Below are 18,019 nucleotides of genomic sequence, written 5' to 3'. Positions count from 1 at the left end.
ACCGACTGCGACTTTTCGACCGAACAAAATCTGGTGTGCATGCTATAAAATTTTTGCTGGCCGTTAACAGAACGGCCGATTGTTCGTCAGTCAGTACAGATTTTGGCAGACAAAAATCTGATGAGGAAGGCTGGGTATGCTCAGAGAAGAAAAACACACGGAAAGTAAACCAGCACATGACATCACTTCTGAAGTTGGTTGTTGTTGGCCGAAAAAATTTTGTGTGCAGTCTAGAGCACATTTCAACCAACACAACAACACTGGACAAAAGACGGCCGATCGGTCGGCCAACAATCGTTGCGTGTGTACGAGGCATAAGACTGGGGTGCCATTAAAGTTCATGTGCGTGTAAAGGCAGGGATCCCAATACTTTTGACATTATAGTGAAGTCACATCCCTGCATGCGCATTCTAAGATCTTTACATCTATGAGGACAATCAGATGCTAGTCTCACCCCTTGCTTCATGTTTTATTAAATGTCCAACAGGAATAGTGAGATCCTTGAGATCCTAAGGTGGGCAGGAACAGAACTGGTTACTGTGGCACAGATGCCTCGCTGCTGCAGTACCGTAGAAGACTGCAGACTTTACTTGTTATTGAAATATCCTTTTTCGGTGGATGACACGTTCTATGTTTGTGTTTGCTCTGTTAGACTCCAAGGCTCTGGGTTCCTGCAATGAGGGATGAACTCTTTCCTGCTTTGCTGTTAGGCCTTGGTATTTCCAGGTCTGCACACTATCAGAGGGAGCTCCTTTCACAACCCAGACAACAACAAATCTTAAACTTGCAGAAAAACCAACCATACCAGTATATTGTACTGTAACAGCCCATGAGAAAGAATAAACAAGTCATATTGACACAACAACTGTAGACGAGACGGATAAGAATGTAACATCTTATCTATGTAATAAAAGATATGCTACATGTGTATGTTCAGCACTAATCCCTCTATGTTACTTGTATTATCGGACATTAATGATTAATAGATTGTTTATTGATCATCTAAAACTAAGGGATGCCCTTTTATTTATTTTAACCCCTAATGCTTGAAGGTTAAACAGGTCTTAACGCCTGAATACAATTTTGCAACTGTGGCATGTGTTAGTAAAACTGTACATAACTTTACAACAACTTAGTGCTGGTTCACACATCTGCGATGTCAGACTTTGCATGCCAGTCACACTGCACTGCAAATCACATGCGATGCGAATTCAGCCATGCAATTTGCATCGCATTCACACCAAAATCGCACAGGACCCTTTTTTTGGTCCGCACCAGAATCGGTTTACATGTGTGTTCACACCTATTCGATTCATGTCCGAACTGACAGTTCGCACTGCGATATGCGAACTCATTTGGGGGGTGTCGTTAACTTTGTATTGTCGCTCCCAGCAGTTCGCATATAGCAGCGAGTCAGGTGCGATGTGGGAACCTGCAGTGGGTTCGCAGGGTTCCCGCATTGCACCAATGTGAACCGGCACTTTGTGTATCCAGAGGAATGATTCTTGTTTTATACGGGGTAAACATCAAAAATGGCACAAAATAGTAAAACAAAATCAGCTTTAAAAATGTAGTTCTATATTTCTTGCCATTACCATGACCCACCACCAAAAAAGATAAATAAATAAAATTATTTCTCCTATTTGTGACATTTGCGACAATACCATACATGTGCACATTATTCGTTGTTTGTACCCATAGCAGAGCCAGGGAATAGTGCACTTTTTTCTTTTTCTTTTTTTATCCTACGTATAACACACTGACATTAAATACACGTTTTCCCCCCTAAATATACTGATTCTGACTCTCTCCTTCACAACTGACCTACAGCAAGTCCTGATATAATTGTTTTATTATTTTGTATTGATTTGTTTTTTTCTCTTTTAGTCTCCATCTACATTAGCATGACTTTTAGTGCGACTTTGGAGCACAACTTTGATGCGAATTTGATCCGACTCAGTGGCATCAAAAGTCGCACCAAAATAGTGCAGCCATGTTTTCAAAGTCACTGCCACTTTGAGTTGCAGCGATTGAATGGGTGCCATTGAAAAGAATGGGGTCCAATTTGTCATGTAACTTTGATGTCCATGGAACACAGATTTTTTGTTGTTTACATTCTTCTCCTATGACTATACTGCTTTTTCTCCATTCAGAATGACAAAAGAGAAAGCGATTACAGAGGCGGGTTTTACTTAGTGATCACAGGCTGTCACAGTGATCGTAGTCAGTCCTCCCAGCTCCCGATCATCAGTATGAGACATGGAGCTGTCAGTTGCAGCTCAGTGTCTGTGCTGGAAATGCACTTAAAGTAGGTGAAAAGGCAAAACTTTTTTTTTTTTTTTGTGGACAGAGTGGAGAGGGCTTTTACTCTTGTCTGTGTCATCTGACATCTGATTTGTGTCATTCCGATTCATCCTCTCTATTTGTCCAGTTTTTTATTATCATTGAAAGTGAAAGTAAAATAAACCTCCAAATGTTGGGTTATCCCCAGAAAAGTAAGAGGGGAACTCTTCCAATGATGACACTAGTTCTGGTCACCTGAGGGTCACCAAAAGATTTCCTTAATATGCAGGGATTTCCTCTTAATTCCTGTATGGAACCCAATCAGGTGTAAAGAAAATAATAAAAGCTCATTTTTGCTTGCACATGATTGGATGATGGAAATCAGCAGAGCTTTAGTCAGTGGCGGCCCATCCATTAGGGGCGCAGGGCCGGCGCCCCCCATCCATGCATCCCGCCCCCTAATCTACATGCAGGGCGCCGGATGCATGGATTCCAATGGGGGATTGTTTTTCTTTCTTTGAAGCACGTGATTAGAGCCAGAGGGTGTGCAGCATGACTCGTGCATGCACAGTGCACACCCGGCTCTAAAGCCACAAGCTGTCGCAGCCGTGTGCCAACACTAGAGATGCTGGCACCGCACAGAGAAGAGGGAGGGAACCAAGGCTCCCCCCGGCCGCATTGCTGGACCGTTGGACAGGTGAGTGTGTGTTTATTAAAAGTCATCAACTACACTTTTTGTAGCTGCTGACTTTTAATAAACACCAAAACGAGTGGAACTCCGCTTTAAGAACAGTTCCTGCCAGTCACAGATCCCTTGTGCAGGCTGTACAGCAAGGAAATTTTGCTCAGGGTTTTACATGAATAAATATAATCTGATCATTGTAAGCACCGCTGTCAATAGTATATGGTTTGTCTCAACATTCTGTTACATTTGCAGGAGAGCTTGTTCTGCTGTAAAACAGACTTACTGGCTGGATCAGCTGGTGAAAATAGAAAAAAAAAAAAACTAAAAAAGAAAAGGAATGCAGCCATCACCTCTAAGAATTTGAAGGCTGTAACATCAGAAATGTTTGCTTTTGGGTTTAAAGTGGTTGTAACGTCAGAAGGTTTTTTATCCTAATGCATTCTATGCATCAAGATAAAAAATGTTCTGTGTGTAGCAGCACCCCCCTGCCCCCCAGCTCTCCTAATACTGTACCTGAGCCCCATCTCTATCCAGCGATTTGCACGATTGCCTTGGCTGTCTGGGACTCTCTCTCCTGATTGGCTAAGACACAGTAGTGGCACCATTGGATCATGCTGCTGCCAATCAAAGTCAGTTAGCCAATCAGGAGAGAGAGGAGCCATTGCTCCATGTCGAAATGGACACATGGAGCTGCACCCTCGCTTGGGTGCCCCCATAGCAAGCTGCTTACTGTGGGGGCACTCGACAGGAGGGAGGGGCCAGGTGCACAGAGGAGGGACCTTAAAAGAGGAGGATCTGGGCCACTCTGCAAAACCAACTATACAGAGGAGCTAAGTATAATATGTTTGTTCTTTTTTAACTAATAAAAACGAAGACTTTATTCTCACTTTAATAACACTTTAAAGCTGGACTTCAGTGAACACATTTAAGGGCTTGTTTACAGCAGAATGCGATGTGGGAAACTCGTGCGCATTTCCCGCACTGTTTAAAACGCACTGGATGTGTGATCTGCTGCCGATGCCAATATATTCCTAATGCCAACCCAAGCGTGGATCGCAAACGCAGCGCGATAGCCTGCACCAGGTGGCATGGTACCACCATACAGTTATAGAGTAATTGTACAGATTTACTAAGAACTATGTCATTACAATCCTACTCTTGGTGAGTTTAGTGCTGTGGGGCAGGCCCTATGATCTGTAGTAAGTTACACCCCTGATTGTAGAGTTTGGACTTTTCTCCTCCTTGTATAGTGTCACCTAGGACTGTATGGTGTCACCTAGGACTCCTGATGATCAGGGTGACAGGTGATGAATGTGGGGAAGGGGACAGATGGTCTCCCAGCCTCCACACTTCCGGGGTTATATCGGGAGCTGTCAGTGTCAGGCTGATCCGGGATCCAATTTCCAGCAGATCAGGTGGAGAGGAAACAGGGACTTCCTTACCTTCACATGCACCCCACACCATTGCAGAGGCGACGAGCAGCGGCAGCAGTCCCCGGGGCCCCATCCACATCGCTGTGTGTTATCCAACAAAGGCAGATCGGGCGAGTTCACTGGAGAGGGCTTCCCATGCAGGCGGCGATCGGCGGGGTCTGGGCTGGGACATGGGATGGAGAGGCGGGTGGGGGGGATAGAGCGGCTCCCGGTCCCTCCTGACAAGTCACACGCCGGCCGCACTCTATGGATGTGACAATCCGACTTCCAGTCCTTCCGGCTTTCTGAGCTGAACGACACCAGAGCCACGCCCCTCCCCTCCCTGTGTGCCCAGGTAAGGGAAGTGCCCTCCTCTCCTGGGCTGAGGGGTGACTACCTGTCTACATAGCGCACACTTACAGGAAGCAACTCTACTCTACCACTGACTGCTACTGTCTGACCACCTACGTCTCTGGATATTACACACTTCAATGGCAATCCATCACTTTCCTGGGGTACAGGTTACCATTTTCCCAGAGAGTAATGGTGACAAGGGACCTACACAGGGGTTACCATGTGGATTAGGTGGTAGCCGGTAACATTCTTTACAAGGCTGTATTCATAAAGTACAATTAAAGGCAAAACTTCTTCATAACAAAGAAGGGGTCTCCAAACTGCAGCCCCCAAGCCAGATGTGGCCCATTGCTTGCCTTTATCTGGCCCTTAGGGCGCATTTCCTTCCACTAACTCAACACCAATGATGGGTTACATTTCAGCTGGTGCTCAAAAATTTTTTTTGGGGGGGGGGGGGGCAAACAGAAAAATGTAATAGGCATTGCTTTGCGGCAAAAAACGCTGTAAAAAATTGCGTGACTTTGAGGTCACAAAAGTGTGAAAGGGGCCTTCAGTAAATAAGTGCCCCCTTTCAATGCAGAGAGACCAGCGTGCCCCCTTTCAATGCAGAGAGACCAGCGTGTCCCCTTTCAATGCAGAGAGACCAGTGTGCCCCCTTTCAATGCAGAGTGACCAGCGTGCCCCCTTTCAATGCAGAGAGACCAGCGTGTCCCCTTTCAATGCAGAGAGACCAGCGTGCCCCCTTTCAATGCAGAGAGACCAGCGTGCCCCCTTTCAATGCAGAGTGACCAGTGTGCCCCCTTTCAATGCAGAGTGACCAGCGTGCCCCCTTTCAATGCAGAGAGACCAGCGTGCCCCCTTTTAATGCAGAGAGACCAGTGTGCCCCCTTTCAATGCAGAGAGACCAGCGTTCCCCCTTTCAATGCACAGTGACCAGCGTTCCCCCTTTCAATGCACAGTGACCAGCATGCCCCCTTTCAATGCAGTGACCAGCGTACATGCCCCCTTTCAATGCAGTGACCAGCATACATGCCCCCTTTCAATGCAGTGACCAGCGTACATGCCCCCTTCAATGCAGTGACCAGCGTACATGCCCCCTTCAATGCAGTGACCAGCATACATGCCCCCTTTCAATGCAGTGACCAGCGTACATGCCCCCTTTCAATGCAGTGACCAGCATACATGCCCCCTTTCAATGCAGTGACCAGCATACATGCCCCCTTTCAATGCAGTGACCAGCATACATGCCCCCTTTCAATGCAGTGACCAGGGTACATGCCCCCTTTCAATGCAGTGACCAGCGTACATGCCCCTTTTCAATGCAGTGACCAGCCAACATGCCCCCTTTCAATGCAGTGACCAGCATACATGCCCCCTTTCAATGCAGTGACCAGTGTACATGCCCCCTTTCAATGCAGTGACCAGCGTACATGCCCCTTTTCAATGCAGTGACCAGCGTACATGCCCCCTTTCAATGCAGTGACCAGCGTACCTGCCCCCTTTCAATGCAGTGACCAGCATACATGCCCCCTTTCAATGCAGTGACCAGCGTACATGCCCCCTTTCAATGCAGTGACCAGCGTACATGCCCCCAATGCAGTGACCAGCATACATGTCCCCAATGTAGAGATCAGTGTCCGTGTCCCCTTTAATGCAGTGACCAACATACATGCCCCCTTTCAATGCAGTGACCAGCGTACATTCCCCCAATGCAGAGATCAGCGTGCGTGCCCCCTTCAATGCAGTGACCAGCATATATGCCCCCTTTCAATGCAGTGACCAGCATACATGCCCCCTTTCAATGCAGTGACCAGCATACATGCCCCCTTTCAATGCAGTGACCAGCATACATGCCCCCAATGCAGTGACCAGCGTACATGCCCCCTTCAATGCAGTGACCAGCCTACATGCCCCCAATGCAGTGAACAGCATACATGCCCCCAATGCAGAGATCAGCATGTGTGCCCCTTTCAATGCAGTGACCAGCATACATGCCCCCAATGCAGAGATCAGTGTGCGTGCCCCCAATGCAGTGACCAGCATACATGCCCCCTTTCAATGCAGTGACCAGCGTACATTCCCCCAATGCAGAGATCAGCGTGCGTGCTCCCTTCAGTGCAGTGACCAGCATATATGCCCCCTTTCAATGCAGTGACCAGCATACATGCCCCCTTTCAATGCAGTGACCAGCATACATGCCCCCAATGCAGTGACCAGCGTACATGCCCCCTTCAATGCAGTGACCAGCGTACATGCCCCCAATGCAGTGACCAGCATACATGCCCCCAATGCAGAGATCAGCATGTGTGCCCCTTTCAATGCAGTGACCAGCATACATGCCCCCAATGCAGAGATCAGCGTGCGTGCCCCCAATGCAGTGACCAGCATACATGTCCCCAATGCAGAGATCAGCGTGTGTGCCCCCAATGCAGTGACCAGCATACATGCCCCCAATGCAGAGATCAGCGTGCATGCCCTCAATGCAGTGATCGGCATACATTCCCCCAATGCTGAGATCAGCGTGCGTGTTCCCAATGCAGTGACCAGCATACATGCCCCCAATGCAGAGATCAGCGTGCGTGCCCCCTTCAATGCAGTGACCAGCATACATGCCCCCAATGCAGAGATCAGCATGCGTGCCCCCAATGCAGTGAGCAGCATAGATGTCCCCAATGCAGAGATCAGCATGCATGCCCCCAATGCAGTGACCAGCATACATGTCCCCAATGCAGAGATCAGCATGCGTGCCCCCAATGCAGTGACCAGCATACATGCCCCCAATGCTGAGATCAGCGTGCGTGCCCCCAATGCAGTGACCAGCATACATGCCCCCAATGCAGAGATCAGCATGTGTGCCCCCTTCAATGCAGTGACCAGCATACATGCCCCCAATGCAGAGATCAGCGTGCGTGCCCCCAATGCAGAGATCAGCGTGCGTGCCCCCAATGCAGTGACCAGCATACATGCCCCCAATGCAGAGATCAGCGTGCATGCCCCCAATGCAGTGACCAGCATACATGTCCCCAATGCAGAGATCAGCGTGCGTGCCCCCAATGCAGTGACCAGCATATATGCCACCAATGCAGAGATCAGCGTGCGTGCCCCCAATGCAGTGACCAGTATACATGCCCCCAATGCAGAGATCAGTGCGCGTGCCCCCAATGCAGTGACCAGCATACATATCCCCAATGCAGAGATCAGCGTGTGTGCCCCCAATGCAGTTACCAGCATACATGTCCCCAATGCAGAGAACAGCATGTGTGCCCCCAATGCAGTGACCAGCATACATGTCCCCAATGCAGAGATCAGCGTGCGTGCCCCCAATGCAGTGACCAGCATAAATGCCCCCAATGCAGAGATCAGCGTGCGTGCCCCCAATGCAGTGACCAGCATACATGTCCCCAATGCAGAGATCAGCGTGCGTGCCCCCTTACTTACCTGGAGCAGCAGCGGCGACGGGCGGCTCCTCATCAGTGTCCCGGCATCGGCTTCTCATCGTCTCCTCGGGTCCTCCCGCTCCCGCCTCCTCCTCGGCCAATGGCATGGGGTTTACCTTGCGGTAAATTTTAATTCGCTATTGTCACACAATGGGTGGCCTCTGGCTCTAATCAGGTGATTTAAAAAAAACATGAAGTTCCATGCGTCCAGCGCCCCTGCATGCAGATTAGGGGGCCGGCCGCATGGATGGGGGGGCGGCGCCCCTGCGCCCTTAATAGACCGGCCGCCACTGTTACATTTCCTCCCACTGGCACCAATGATGGGGCACTATTCCTCCCACTGACACCCAGGATGGGGCACTATTCCCCCCACTGACACCAATGATGGGGCACTGCTCCTTCCACTGACACTTATGACAGGGCACTATTCCCCCCACTGATACCATTGATGAGACACCATTCCTCACACTGATACCAATGACGATGCACTATTCCTCCCACTGACACCATTGATGGAACACCATTCATCCCACTGACACCAATGATGGGGCACTATTTTTCCCACTGACACCAATGATGGGACACTATTTCTCCCACTGACACCAGTGATAGGGCACTATTCCTCCCACTAACACCAATGATGGGGCACTATTGATCTTTTATTGAAAAGAATCAAGCAACATATTTTATACAAAAGTAAAAAACAGAACTATAGTACAATATTTCAACAGAAAAACAAAGGAATACACATCCATGTGCAGAATATATACAATATATACATAATCCACTTCCAACATTTTTAGAAAACTATTTACATAAAGCAGCAGAGAAGGCCTAAGAGGCACAACCCATCACCTATGTATGCAGCCATTTATCAAAAACTAAGCATTAAGAAAAATCTAAGGTGATAAGAGACAGAAAGCCACACCCGGGAAAGAGACTCCTGGCAGTTAGGGAGGCTTGAAACCCCTCCACGCCTTCAACCAAGCCCTCTGACCCCACTTGTCTCTCTCAAGCGCCCGAATCTTCCCCACCTCATGCAGAATGTCACACACCACCACCTGAACAGGAAGGATTTTACGCCGAAGGGTGACCTGACACCGTGCATTCCAGATGTAATAACGGACTACTAAGCTAACTAAAAAAAGTGTATCCAAACAAAAGCCCCCACCAGTATTGAATGCTCCGTACACCCACTCAGCATAACCCAGCCTGGAGAGAAAAGGAACACGAGGGCCCGCCCAACCTGTTTGTATACCTCTATGTTAAAAGGGCAACGAAGCAGAAAATGGTCCATAGTCTCCTCCTCACCTGTACATTCCTCCCGAGGACAACCACGATCCATCCCACTGCGGAATTTCAAATTGCCCCGAACATAGAGCCTCCCGTGGAAGCACAACCAGGCCAGATCCCTGAATTTAAGGGGGACTCTAGCCAAATTAATCAGTCTTAACCCTTCCCTCAAAATTGGGCCTGGGCAATCCCTTAAGGCCAGTGGGTCATGAAAGACTTCGCTCAAGACTCGGCTCATAAGGACTTTCCTCGGAGCGGATCTGAGATCTTCAGCCGACAGTCGCCACTGCCGCAGCAACTTCAGACACGGAGCGACATAGGCTGGAAGCTGACCAAGATGACCCCTGAGATTCTTCACTTGGCCACCTTCTTCCCAAAGTCGCAGAAAAGGCCTAAACCAAGATCTAAACATGCCTGCCCATCCAGGAGGTTCCACTGCAAGAATACTACCAATGTTAAACTTGAGAAATAGCAGTGAAAAGAAAAGAACGGGGTTGACCATACCTAAGCCACCCTCCCTCCTGGATAGATAGGTGACATTCCTCTTGATGGGGTTCAGTCTGTTCCCCCACAGCATCTGGAAGAACACACTATAGATCCTAGCATAGAGAGACACTGGCAAGATGCAGACAGGGCTGACATACAAGAAGATCGGTATCAGGTAAGTCTTAATCAGATCAACCCTTTCCCTCAGAGATAACTTCCATCTCTTCCAGCTGACCACCTTAGTATTGGCAACTTCCAGCCTGCCTTCCCAGTTTTTGAGGCCATAATCGCCAGCTCCAAATTCAATGCCTAATATCTTAATTTTTTCCTGGGGCACTGGAAAGGTGTCCGGAAGATCAAACCCCTCACCTTCCTTTCCCATCCAAAAAACTTCACTCTTTTCCTGATTGATCTTGGAGCCTGATGCTTCAGAGTACCTTGATATCAAAGAGACCACCTCCTCCGCTTCATCTGTCCCAGTGACAATCACTGACACATCATCCGCATAGTGTAACGTTCATGCGTTTTTGTTAGTGGATGGATTTACAGCTGCAGAATTATTACACTCAGTAGCCTTGTAGAGAATCTGTTGAACAAACATATCCAACTCTCAGGACTTCATCACCGTGTACAGCCTGTTATATACCATATATATGAGGATGTATAGATGAGAGACAGGCAATTGTATGGTGAGCACTAGAAGTAGTATTAGGAGAGTTGCAGGTGATGGTAAAGCAGATAGGTTCTGATGTCAAGTATAGTGCAGATGGTAAGAGGACACAGATGGAGTATACTTAGACAGAGTAACCTAGTGCAAGGATAGTTGAAGGTAGTCCCAAGAGCTAACAGTCTATGCAGATGATAGTGAATAGATAGATACAGATAGTTTTGGTAATTGCAGTAGATGACAGTAGGAGATTGGTTAGTAAGAATCCCCTGTGGGGTACTTATCACTTAGATAGGTTAGTAGTAACAGTGTCCATTGGAGAGAGGTGATCCCGTAGCGAGATACGGATCACCAGCGAGGTTTCCGGCTTCAGTTCAGCAAGGGAGAATGTCAGCAGCTCCGACTTCACAGGAGTAGGTGCGATGAACATGTGGTTTGGACGAGCGATGAGTGAGAGCAAACCGGCGATTGAAATAGCCGCTCATAGCGGCGCTCGGCAATGATGTCATCCGGTCTTAAAGGTATATGCGTCCCTTGTTACACAAGATGGGACGCAATTAGCAGAGGAGAAATATGGAGACAAGGGTACCAGAGGTACCAGAACATTACAGTACCCCCCCCCCTTAAGGCCGCTCCGGAAGGCCTCTAGAACTGTTTTTTCCGGATATTTCGAGTGGAAATTGCGAATCAGTCTAGGGGCATGTATATCGGAGGTATCCAGCCAGGTGTCATCTTGGGGCCCATAGTTCTTCCATCGTACAAGATACTGGAGTCTTCTTCTATTGAAACGGGAATCCAAAATTTCTTTTATCTCAAATTCTTCTCCACCTTCCACTTGTACAGGAGGTGGAGGTGAGATAGTAGGCCTTATTCCTTGGTTAGGAATATGGGGCTTCAGTAGAGACACATGGAAGACAGGATGTATCTTGAGGTCTACTGGCAATGTGAGTTGTACTGCAGCTTTTCCAATAAGCTTCTCTATTGGAAAAGGTCCCAGAAATAGAGGTCCAAGTTTTTTACTAGGGATTTTTAGTCTCAGATTTTTTGTAGAAAGCCAAACAAGATCCCCAATGGCATATTGGGGAGAGGGTTTCCTACGGAGGTCGTAGTACTTTTTTTGTTGGCTATGAGCATGGGATATGGTATTGTTGAGTAATCCCAGAGAATCCTTTATCTGGGCAAGATAATCAGATGCCACTGGATTACTTGATGGCAAGATACGTGGAGGAAGGAGTGTGGGATGAAACCCATAATTCAGGTAAAACTGACTTTTCTTAGTAGTGCTATGAGTAGCGTTGTTATAGGCGAATTCCGCAAGCGGGAGGAGATCTGCCCAATCGTCCTGTAGATACGAAGTATAGCAACGCAGGTACTGTTCAATGCACTGGTTAACTCTTTCTGTCTGTCCGTTGGTCTGAGGGTGGTAGGGAGAAGTAAGGTTACGCTCTATTCGCAGTATCTGACATAGAGCTAGCCAAAACTTTGAGATGAATTGTGAACCACGGTCAGACAGCAGTGTTTTTGGAATACCATGTAACTTAAAGACATGTTTCACAAGTAATTCCGCTGTTTGTTTGGATGAAGGTAGTTTTCGGATAGGAGTGAAATGTGCCATCTTGGTCAGCTGGTCCACTGACACCAAGATGGTGTTGAATCCTTTGGAAGGTGGTAGTTCCACTATGAAGTCTAAGGATACCACTTCCCACGGAACCTGGGGTATCGGTAAACTACAAAGTAACCCCGATGGTTTCGTGTTGTCAATTTTAGACCTTGCACAGATATCACAAGATGAAACGAACTTTTTTACGGTTGTCTTCATGTCTGGCCACCAAAATTGCCTAGTGAGTAGATTGAGAGTTTTAGTCATACCCATATGTCCTGCCATAGGTACATCATGCGACAATTCTAAGATCTTGGTTCGCATAGTAGGGGGTATGTATAATTTATCGTTGTAGTAGAGGAAGCCTTCTGCGTCAGTAGTTAGTTGTGGTGGAGGTGAGTCCAATCCTATGCTGTGCAAAATCTCCTCCTTCAGGGAGCGAACGACTCTGATAATACGTTCAAGTGGTATTATAGGAACTGAGGGAACCTCAGTACAATCTTTCTCGGCTAGTCGTGAGAGTGCATCCGCTTTTTTATTTTTGTCTGCGGGCGTGTAAGTCACTAAAAAATTAAATCTCAGAAAGAATAACGACCACCGTTCCTGCCGGTGGGAAAGAGTTCTATTAGTTTGAAGGTATTGAAGGTTTTTGTGATCAGTATATATCAGAATTGGCAATTGAGTGCCCTCAAGTAGATGTCGCCAATTCTCTAACGCCAGTTTTATGGCTAATAACTCCTTCTCACCTACTGGGTAGTTCACCTCGGGGCTACTTAATGACTTGGAGAAGAAAGCAACTGGGTGAAGAGGTGAGGTGTTTGTTGGTCGTTGTGAGAGAACTGCTCCTACTGCCATATTAGACGCATCTACCTCCAAGATGTATTGAAGGGATGGGTCTGGATGGAATAGTATGGGGGCAGTAGTAAAGCTTTATTTCAGCAGAGAGAATGCTCCATTTGCTTCTTTTGACCAATTAAATGGTTTCTTCGTGCTTGTAAGTTGTGTGAGAGGTTTCACAATCGCAGAGAAGTTCTTAATGAATTTCCTATAGTAATTAGAGAATCCTAGGAACCTTTGTAATGCTTTGCGAGTGGTTGGCACAGGCCAATCCAGAATGCAGGATATTTTGCTCATGTCCATTTTGATTCCACTTTTAGATATAATATATCCTAGGAATAGTACTTCCTCTTTATGAAACAAACATTTCTTTGATTTAACATATAAGTTATGTGCAAGTAGTCTTGACAACACAAGTCTCACATGTTTTATGTGCTCAGGTAAGGAATGAGAATAGATAAGTATATCGTCCAAATATACTACCACACAAACATCAAGCAAGTCTCGGAATATCTCATTTATAAACCGTTGGAAGGCTGCGGGAGCATTACATAGCCCAAATGGCATTACAAGGTACTCAAACAGTCCGTATCTGGTTCTGAATGCCGTCTTCCATTCATCCCCTTTACGGATTCAAATTAAATTGTATGCCCCTTTTAGGTCCAATTTTGAAAAGAAAGAAGCCCCACGCACCTGTTCGATAAGTTCAGGAATAAGAGGTAAAGGATAACGATCCTTTATTGTGATGGCATTTAATTGTCTGAAATCAATGATAGGCCTAAGGCTAGAGTCCTTATTGCGGACGAAGAAGAGCCCAGCAGCAGTGGAGGAAGTAGAAGGTCGGATGAATCCTTTTGCCAAGTTCTCATCCAGATACTCCTTAAGATGAGAGAGTTCATCCTGTGAGAGAGGATAAACATGTCTGAAAGGCAACTTGCTATTAGGGAGTAGATCGATACAACAATCATAGTCCCTATGGGGAGGTAGCATTTGAGCGTTTTTCTCAAGGAAAACCTCCGATAAATCCTGATAACACTTGGGAATAATGTCATCCGGCAGTACAGACAGGATCCTATCATGTGTGGGGAGGTTACACGTCGTCTCACAATAGTGAGAAGAGAAGGCTAACGTTCTTGTTTTCCAATCGATGATTGGTTGATGTATGTGTAACCAGGGAAGTCCCAAAATGATTGGAAAATGTGGTGAAGTTAATACATCAAAGGTGGTGGTCTCCACATGAGACTCGTCAGCAGTTACAAGGAGTGCCTGTGTCTGACTGGTGATAGGACCAGAGGATAAAGGGGTACCGTTAATAAAACTAACGGAGACAGGTTTGGGTTTTGAAACAATAGGTATTTTATTAAGGGAGACAAAACAAATGTCAATGTAGTTTCCACAAGATCCGGTGTCAATCATAGCCTTGGTGGTGATCCTAGTTTGGTCCCACTGCAATGTTAATTGAACAAAAAGATAAGGATTAGAAAAGGAAGTTGTGAGTCCCCCTAGCAAGACATTTGAACACTCACCCTCTTTTCTGCGGACAAAAGGACAGGCGTTTACCAAATGATTCGGGGATGCGCAGTACATGCAAAGATGTTCGGTTTTCCTCCTGGCACGTTTAGAAAGGGTCAGAGGTGGACGTATCATTCCTACTTCCATAGGAGTAGGGTCAGCAGGCAACATCCGAGAAGGACTGGAAAATGGTGAGCCCATCTTCTCAGCCTTTCTTTCTCGTAGTCGTCTGTCAATATTGATACTGGTCTGTATCAGTCCCTCTAGAGTGCCAGGTAAATCCGCTCGGGCGAGCTCGTCTTTAACGGCCTCAGATAGGCCGAGTCTAAACTGCGTTCGCAAAGATGTGTCGTTCCACCCTGAATCAGGGGACCATCTTTTAAAATTCGCCACGAAATCTTCAACAGGTCTCCTTCCTTGTTTTAAGGCCCGTAACTGGGTATCAGCGGTACTCTGCTTGTTGGGGTCTTCATATAAACTAGCAAGTTGTGCTAGAAATAAGGGATAAGAATTAAGGAGTGGATCATCCTTTTCGAAGAGAGCATCTGCCCAGGCCCGGGGTTCACCCGTTAAATAGGAGATGATGGTACAAACCTTAATTTGGTCAGTGGTGTAGGTTAGAGGTTTTAACAAAAAAAACAATCGACATGCGTTTTTAAATTCACGGAATTTGCTCCGATCACCAGAAAACACTATAGGAGGGTTTATCTTAGGCTCACGGGGCTAAGCAGCAGGAGGCTGTGTGAGACGGCCAAGCTGCTGTCTCAAGGTCTGATTTTCATTTTGTACCTCTGTAAGCGCAAGGATCAATGCATCTACTTGCTGTTTTAATTGTAGTACATGAGTGGATAATTCTGCTGAATCCATTTTTTTTTTTAAAGGCTCGTTCAATCTGTAACGTTCATGCGTTTTTGTTAGTGGATGGATTTACAGCTGCAGAATTATTACACTCAGTAGCCTTGTAGAGAATCTGTTGAACAAACATATCCAACTCTCAGGACTTCATCACCGTGTACAGCCTGTTATATACCATATATATTTAATAGATGTTTAATGGAGGGATAGAATATATGAGGATGTATAGATGAGAGACAGGCTATTGTATGGTGAGCACTAGAAGTAGTATTAGGAGAGTTGCAGGTGATGGTAAAGCAGATAGGTTCTGATGTCAAGTATAGTGCAGATGGTAAGAGGACACAGATGGAGTATACTTAGACAGAGTAACCTAGTGCAAGGATAGTTGAAGGTAGTCCCAAGAGCTAACAGTCTATGCAGATAATAGTGAATAGATAGATACAGATAGTTTTGGTAATTGCAGTAGATGACAGTAGGAGATTGGTTAGTAAGAATCCCCTGTGGGGTACTTATCACTTAGATAGGTTAGTAGTAACAGTGTCCATTGGAGAGAGGTGATCCCGTAGCGAGATACGGATCACCAGCGAGGTTTCCGGCTTCAGTTCAGCAAGGGAGAATGTCAGCAGCTCCGACTTCACAGGAGTAGGTGCGATGAACATGTGGTTTGAACGAGCGATGAGTGAGAGCAAACCGGCGATTGAAATAGCCGCTCATAGCGGCGCTCGGCAATGATGTCATCCGGTCTTAAAGGTATATGCGTCCCTTGTTACACAAGATGGGACGCAATTAGCAGAGGAGAAATATGGAGACAAGGGTACCAGAGGTACCAGAACATTACACATAGGCAACAACCCTCAAACGCAGCTCACCCGGGATTCCCACTGGTACCCCACACAACATGCTGCTCTCTAAACTCCTGATGAAGGGGTCGATTGCAAACACATACAGCAGGGGACTCAGAGGACAACCCTGGCGCACCCCAGAGCCAACCTCAAAGGACTGTCCAACCCAACCATTAACAAGAGGGAAGCTTTCTGCCCCCTTATACAAGACTTTTAACCAATCGACAAAACCACCCGGCAGACCGTACTTACTAAAGAGTAACCACAGGTACTCATGATTGACACGATCGAAAGCCTTTGCCTGATCCAATGCCAGTAAATACTTTCCCCAGCCTGCAGCCCTGCACTGCTCCAAGGCCTCCCGGACAGCTAAAACCGCTGTGAAGGTGCTCCTACCCTGGATCGAACAGTGCTGATGGCGAGAAAGCAAAGACTCTGCTACTGCCGATAGGCGCCAGAAAAGTATCTTCGCCAGCACCTTTCTATCGACATTGAGAAGGCTGATGGGGCGCCAATTCTCAATCATCGAAGGATCTTTACCTTTTGAAAGAAGAATCACAGCGTGAGTGTCTCATGGAAGGGGGAAGCACCCCCTCAGCAAGACAACTGTTAAAAACCTCTACCAAATGTGGGGCCAGAATAGACTTAAAGGCTTTGTAAAACTCAGCCGTCAGACCATCCGGTCCAGGTGACTTTTTGATGGCAAGCTGTTCAATTGCCCTCGTCACCTCTTCAACTGTGATCTCTTCTGTCAAATTCATCAAAGGGACATCTCCACCATTTAGACCTGGAGTAGAGTCCAAAAAGCTTTCCATCTTGTCTCGGTCAAGCTCTTTTCTCCCAAGAAGTTCAGCATAAAAAGACCTCATGACCTCCAGGATCCCTGACCTGGACTTTGTCAAGGAACCTGTACTATCCTTAAGGCCAACGACCATCTTAACAGCTACACCCTGTTTGCAGTTCTGGTAAGGGTCAGGCGAGTGTTATTTCCCATAGTCCCGCTCCAGAACCAAAGAGGTATGCCGATCATATTGACACTTCCTGAGGAGGATTTTCACTTCAGAGATTGCCCCAGGATCTCCTCCTCTCGAGACAAGAATATCCAGCTTCCTCTGCAAACGTTGGTAGGTCATGTATCTATTAAACTGTTTTTTATTGGCTAGGCCCCTGAAGAATCCAGCAATCCTCTTTTTGGTCAGCTCCCACCACTCAGCCTTGCTGCTACAAAAGTCCAGGATGGTCACCTGTGCCTGAAAGAATTCCTCAAAGGATTGTCTAACATGTTCTTCCTCAAGGAGAGTCGAATTTAATCTCCAGATGCCTTTGCCCCTGTGAGGGAAGTCTGAAGCATTCAAGACCACAGATAGCATACAATGATCAGAGAACTCCACTGCCTGCACCACTGGGTGTGAGTAAGCAGAGGCCTCCTTCAAAAAAAACCTATCTATCCTACTCTGACTACTACCACGATGAAAGGTGAACCCTGTGTCATCCAGGAGGTGCTTAATGTGCACATCCACAAGACCAGCATCCCTAACCATACTATTTAAAAAAACGCTATCATATCCCAGCCTGTCTTTGAAGTACTTTCTTGTCCTTGGGCCTAGTCACAGTACTAAAGTCACCTCCAAAAACCACTTGCCGGGATATAAAAAGAAATGGCTTGATCCTTGTAAAAAGGCATTTCCTGTCCCACTTTGTGTGCGGCCCATAAATATTAATTAGGCGCAGGTCCTGCCCTCCCACAAGAACGTCT

At 46.8% G+C, this 18,019-nt stretch overlaps 1 protein-coding gene across 1 annotated transcript in view; it reads right to left on the bottom strand.

Annotated features, from left to right (window-relative positions):
* The window catches only part of VSIG10 (V-set and immunoglobulin domain containing 10), a 56,941-nt gene extending 52,228 nt beyond the window's left edge, over positions 1-4,713 (bottom strand). Inside the window, exon 1 of the mRNA XM_082255523.1 lies at positions 4,411-4,713. Coding sequence (XP_082111649.1) covers positions 4,411-4,480 — 70 coding nt within the window. The 5' untranslated portion in view covers positions 4,481-4,713. The remainder of the gene's footprint in view (positions 1-4,410) is intronic.
* Positions 4,714-18,019: the final 13,306 nt, after the last annotated feature.

This window comes from Pelophylax lessonae (genome assembly GCF_965119305.1).
Source record: "Pelophylax lessonae genome assembly, chromosome: 1".
Classification (NCBI taxonomy): Eukaryota; Metazoa; Chordata; class Amphibia; order Anura; family Ranidae; genus Pelophylax; species Pelophylax lessonae.
The sequence above is the reverse complement of the archived record's forward strand: the minus strand, read 5'-3'. Positions and strand labels throughout refer to the sequence as shown.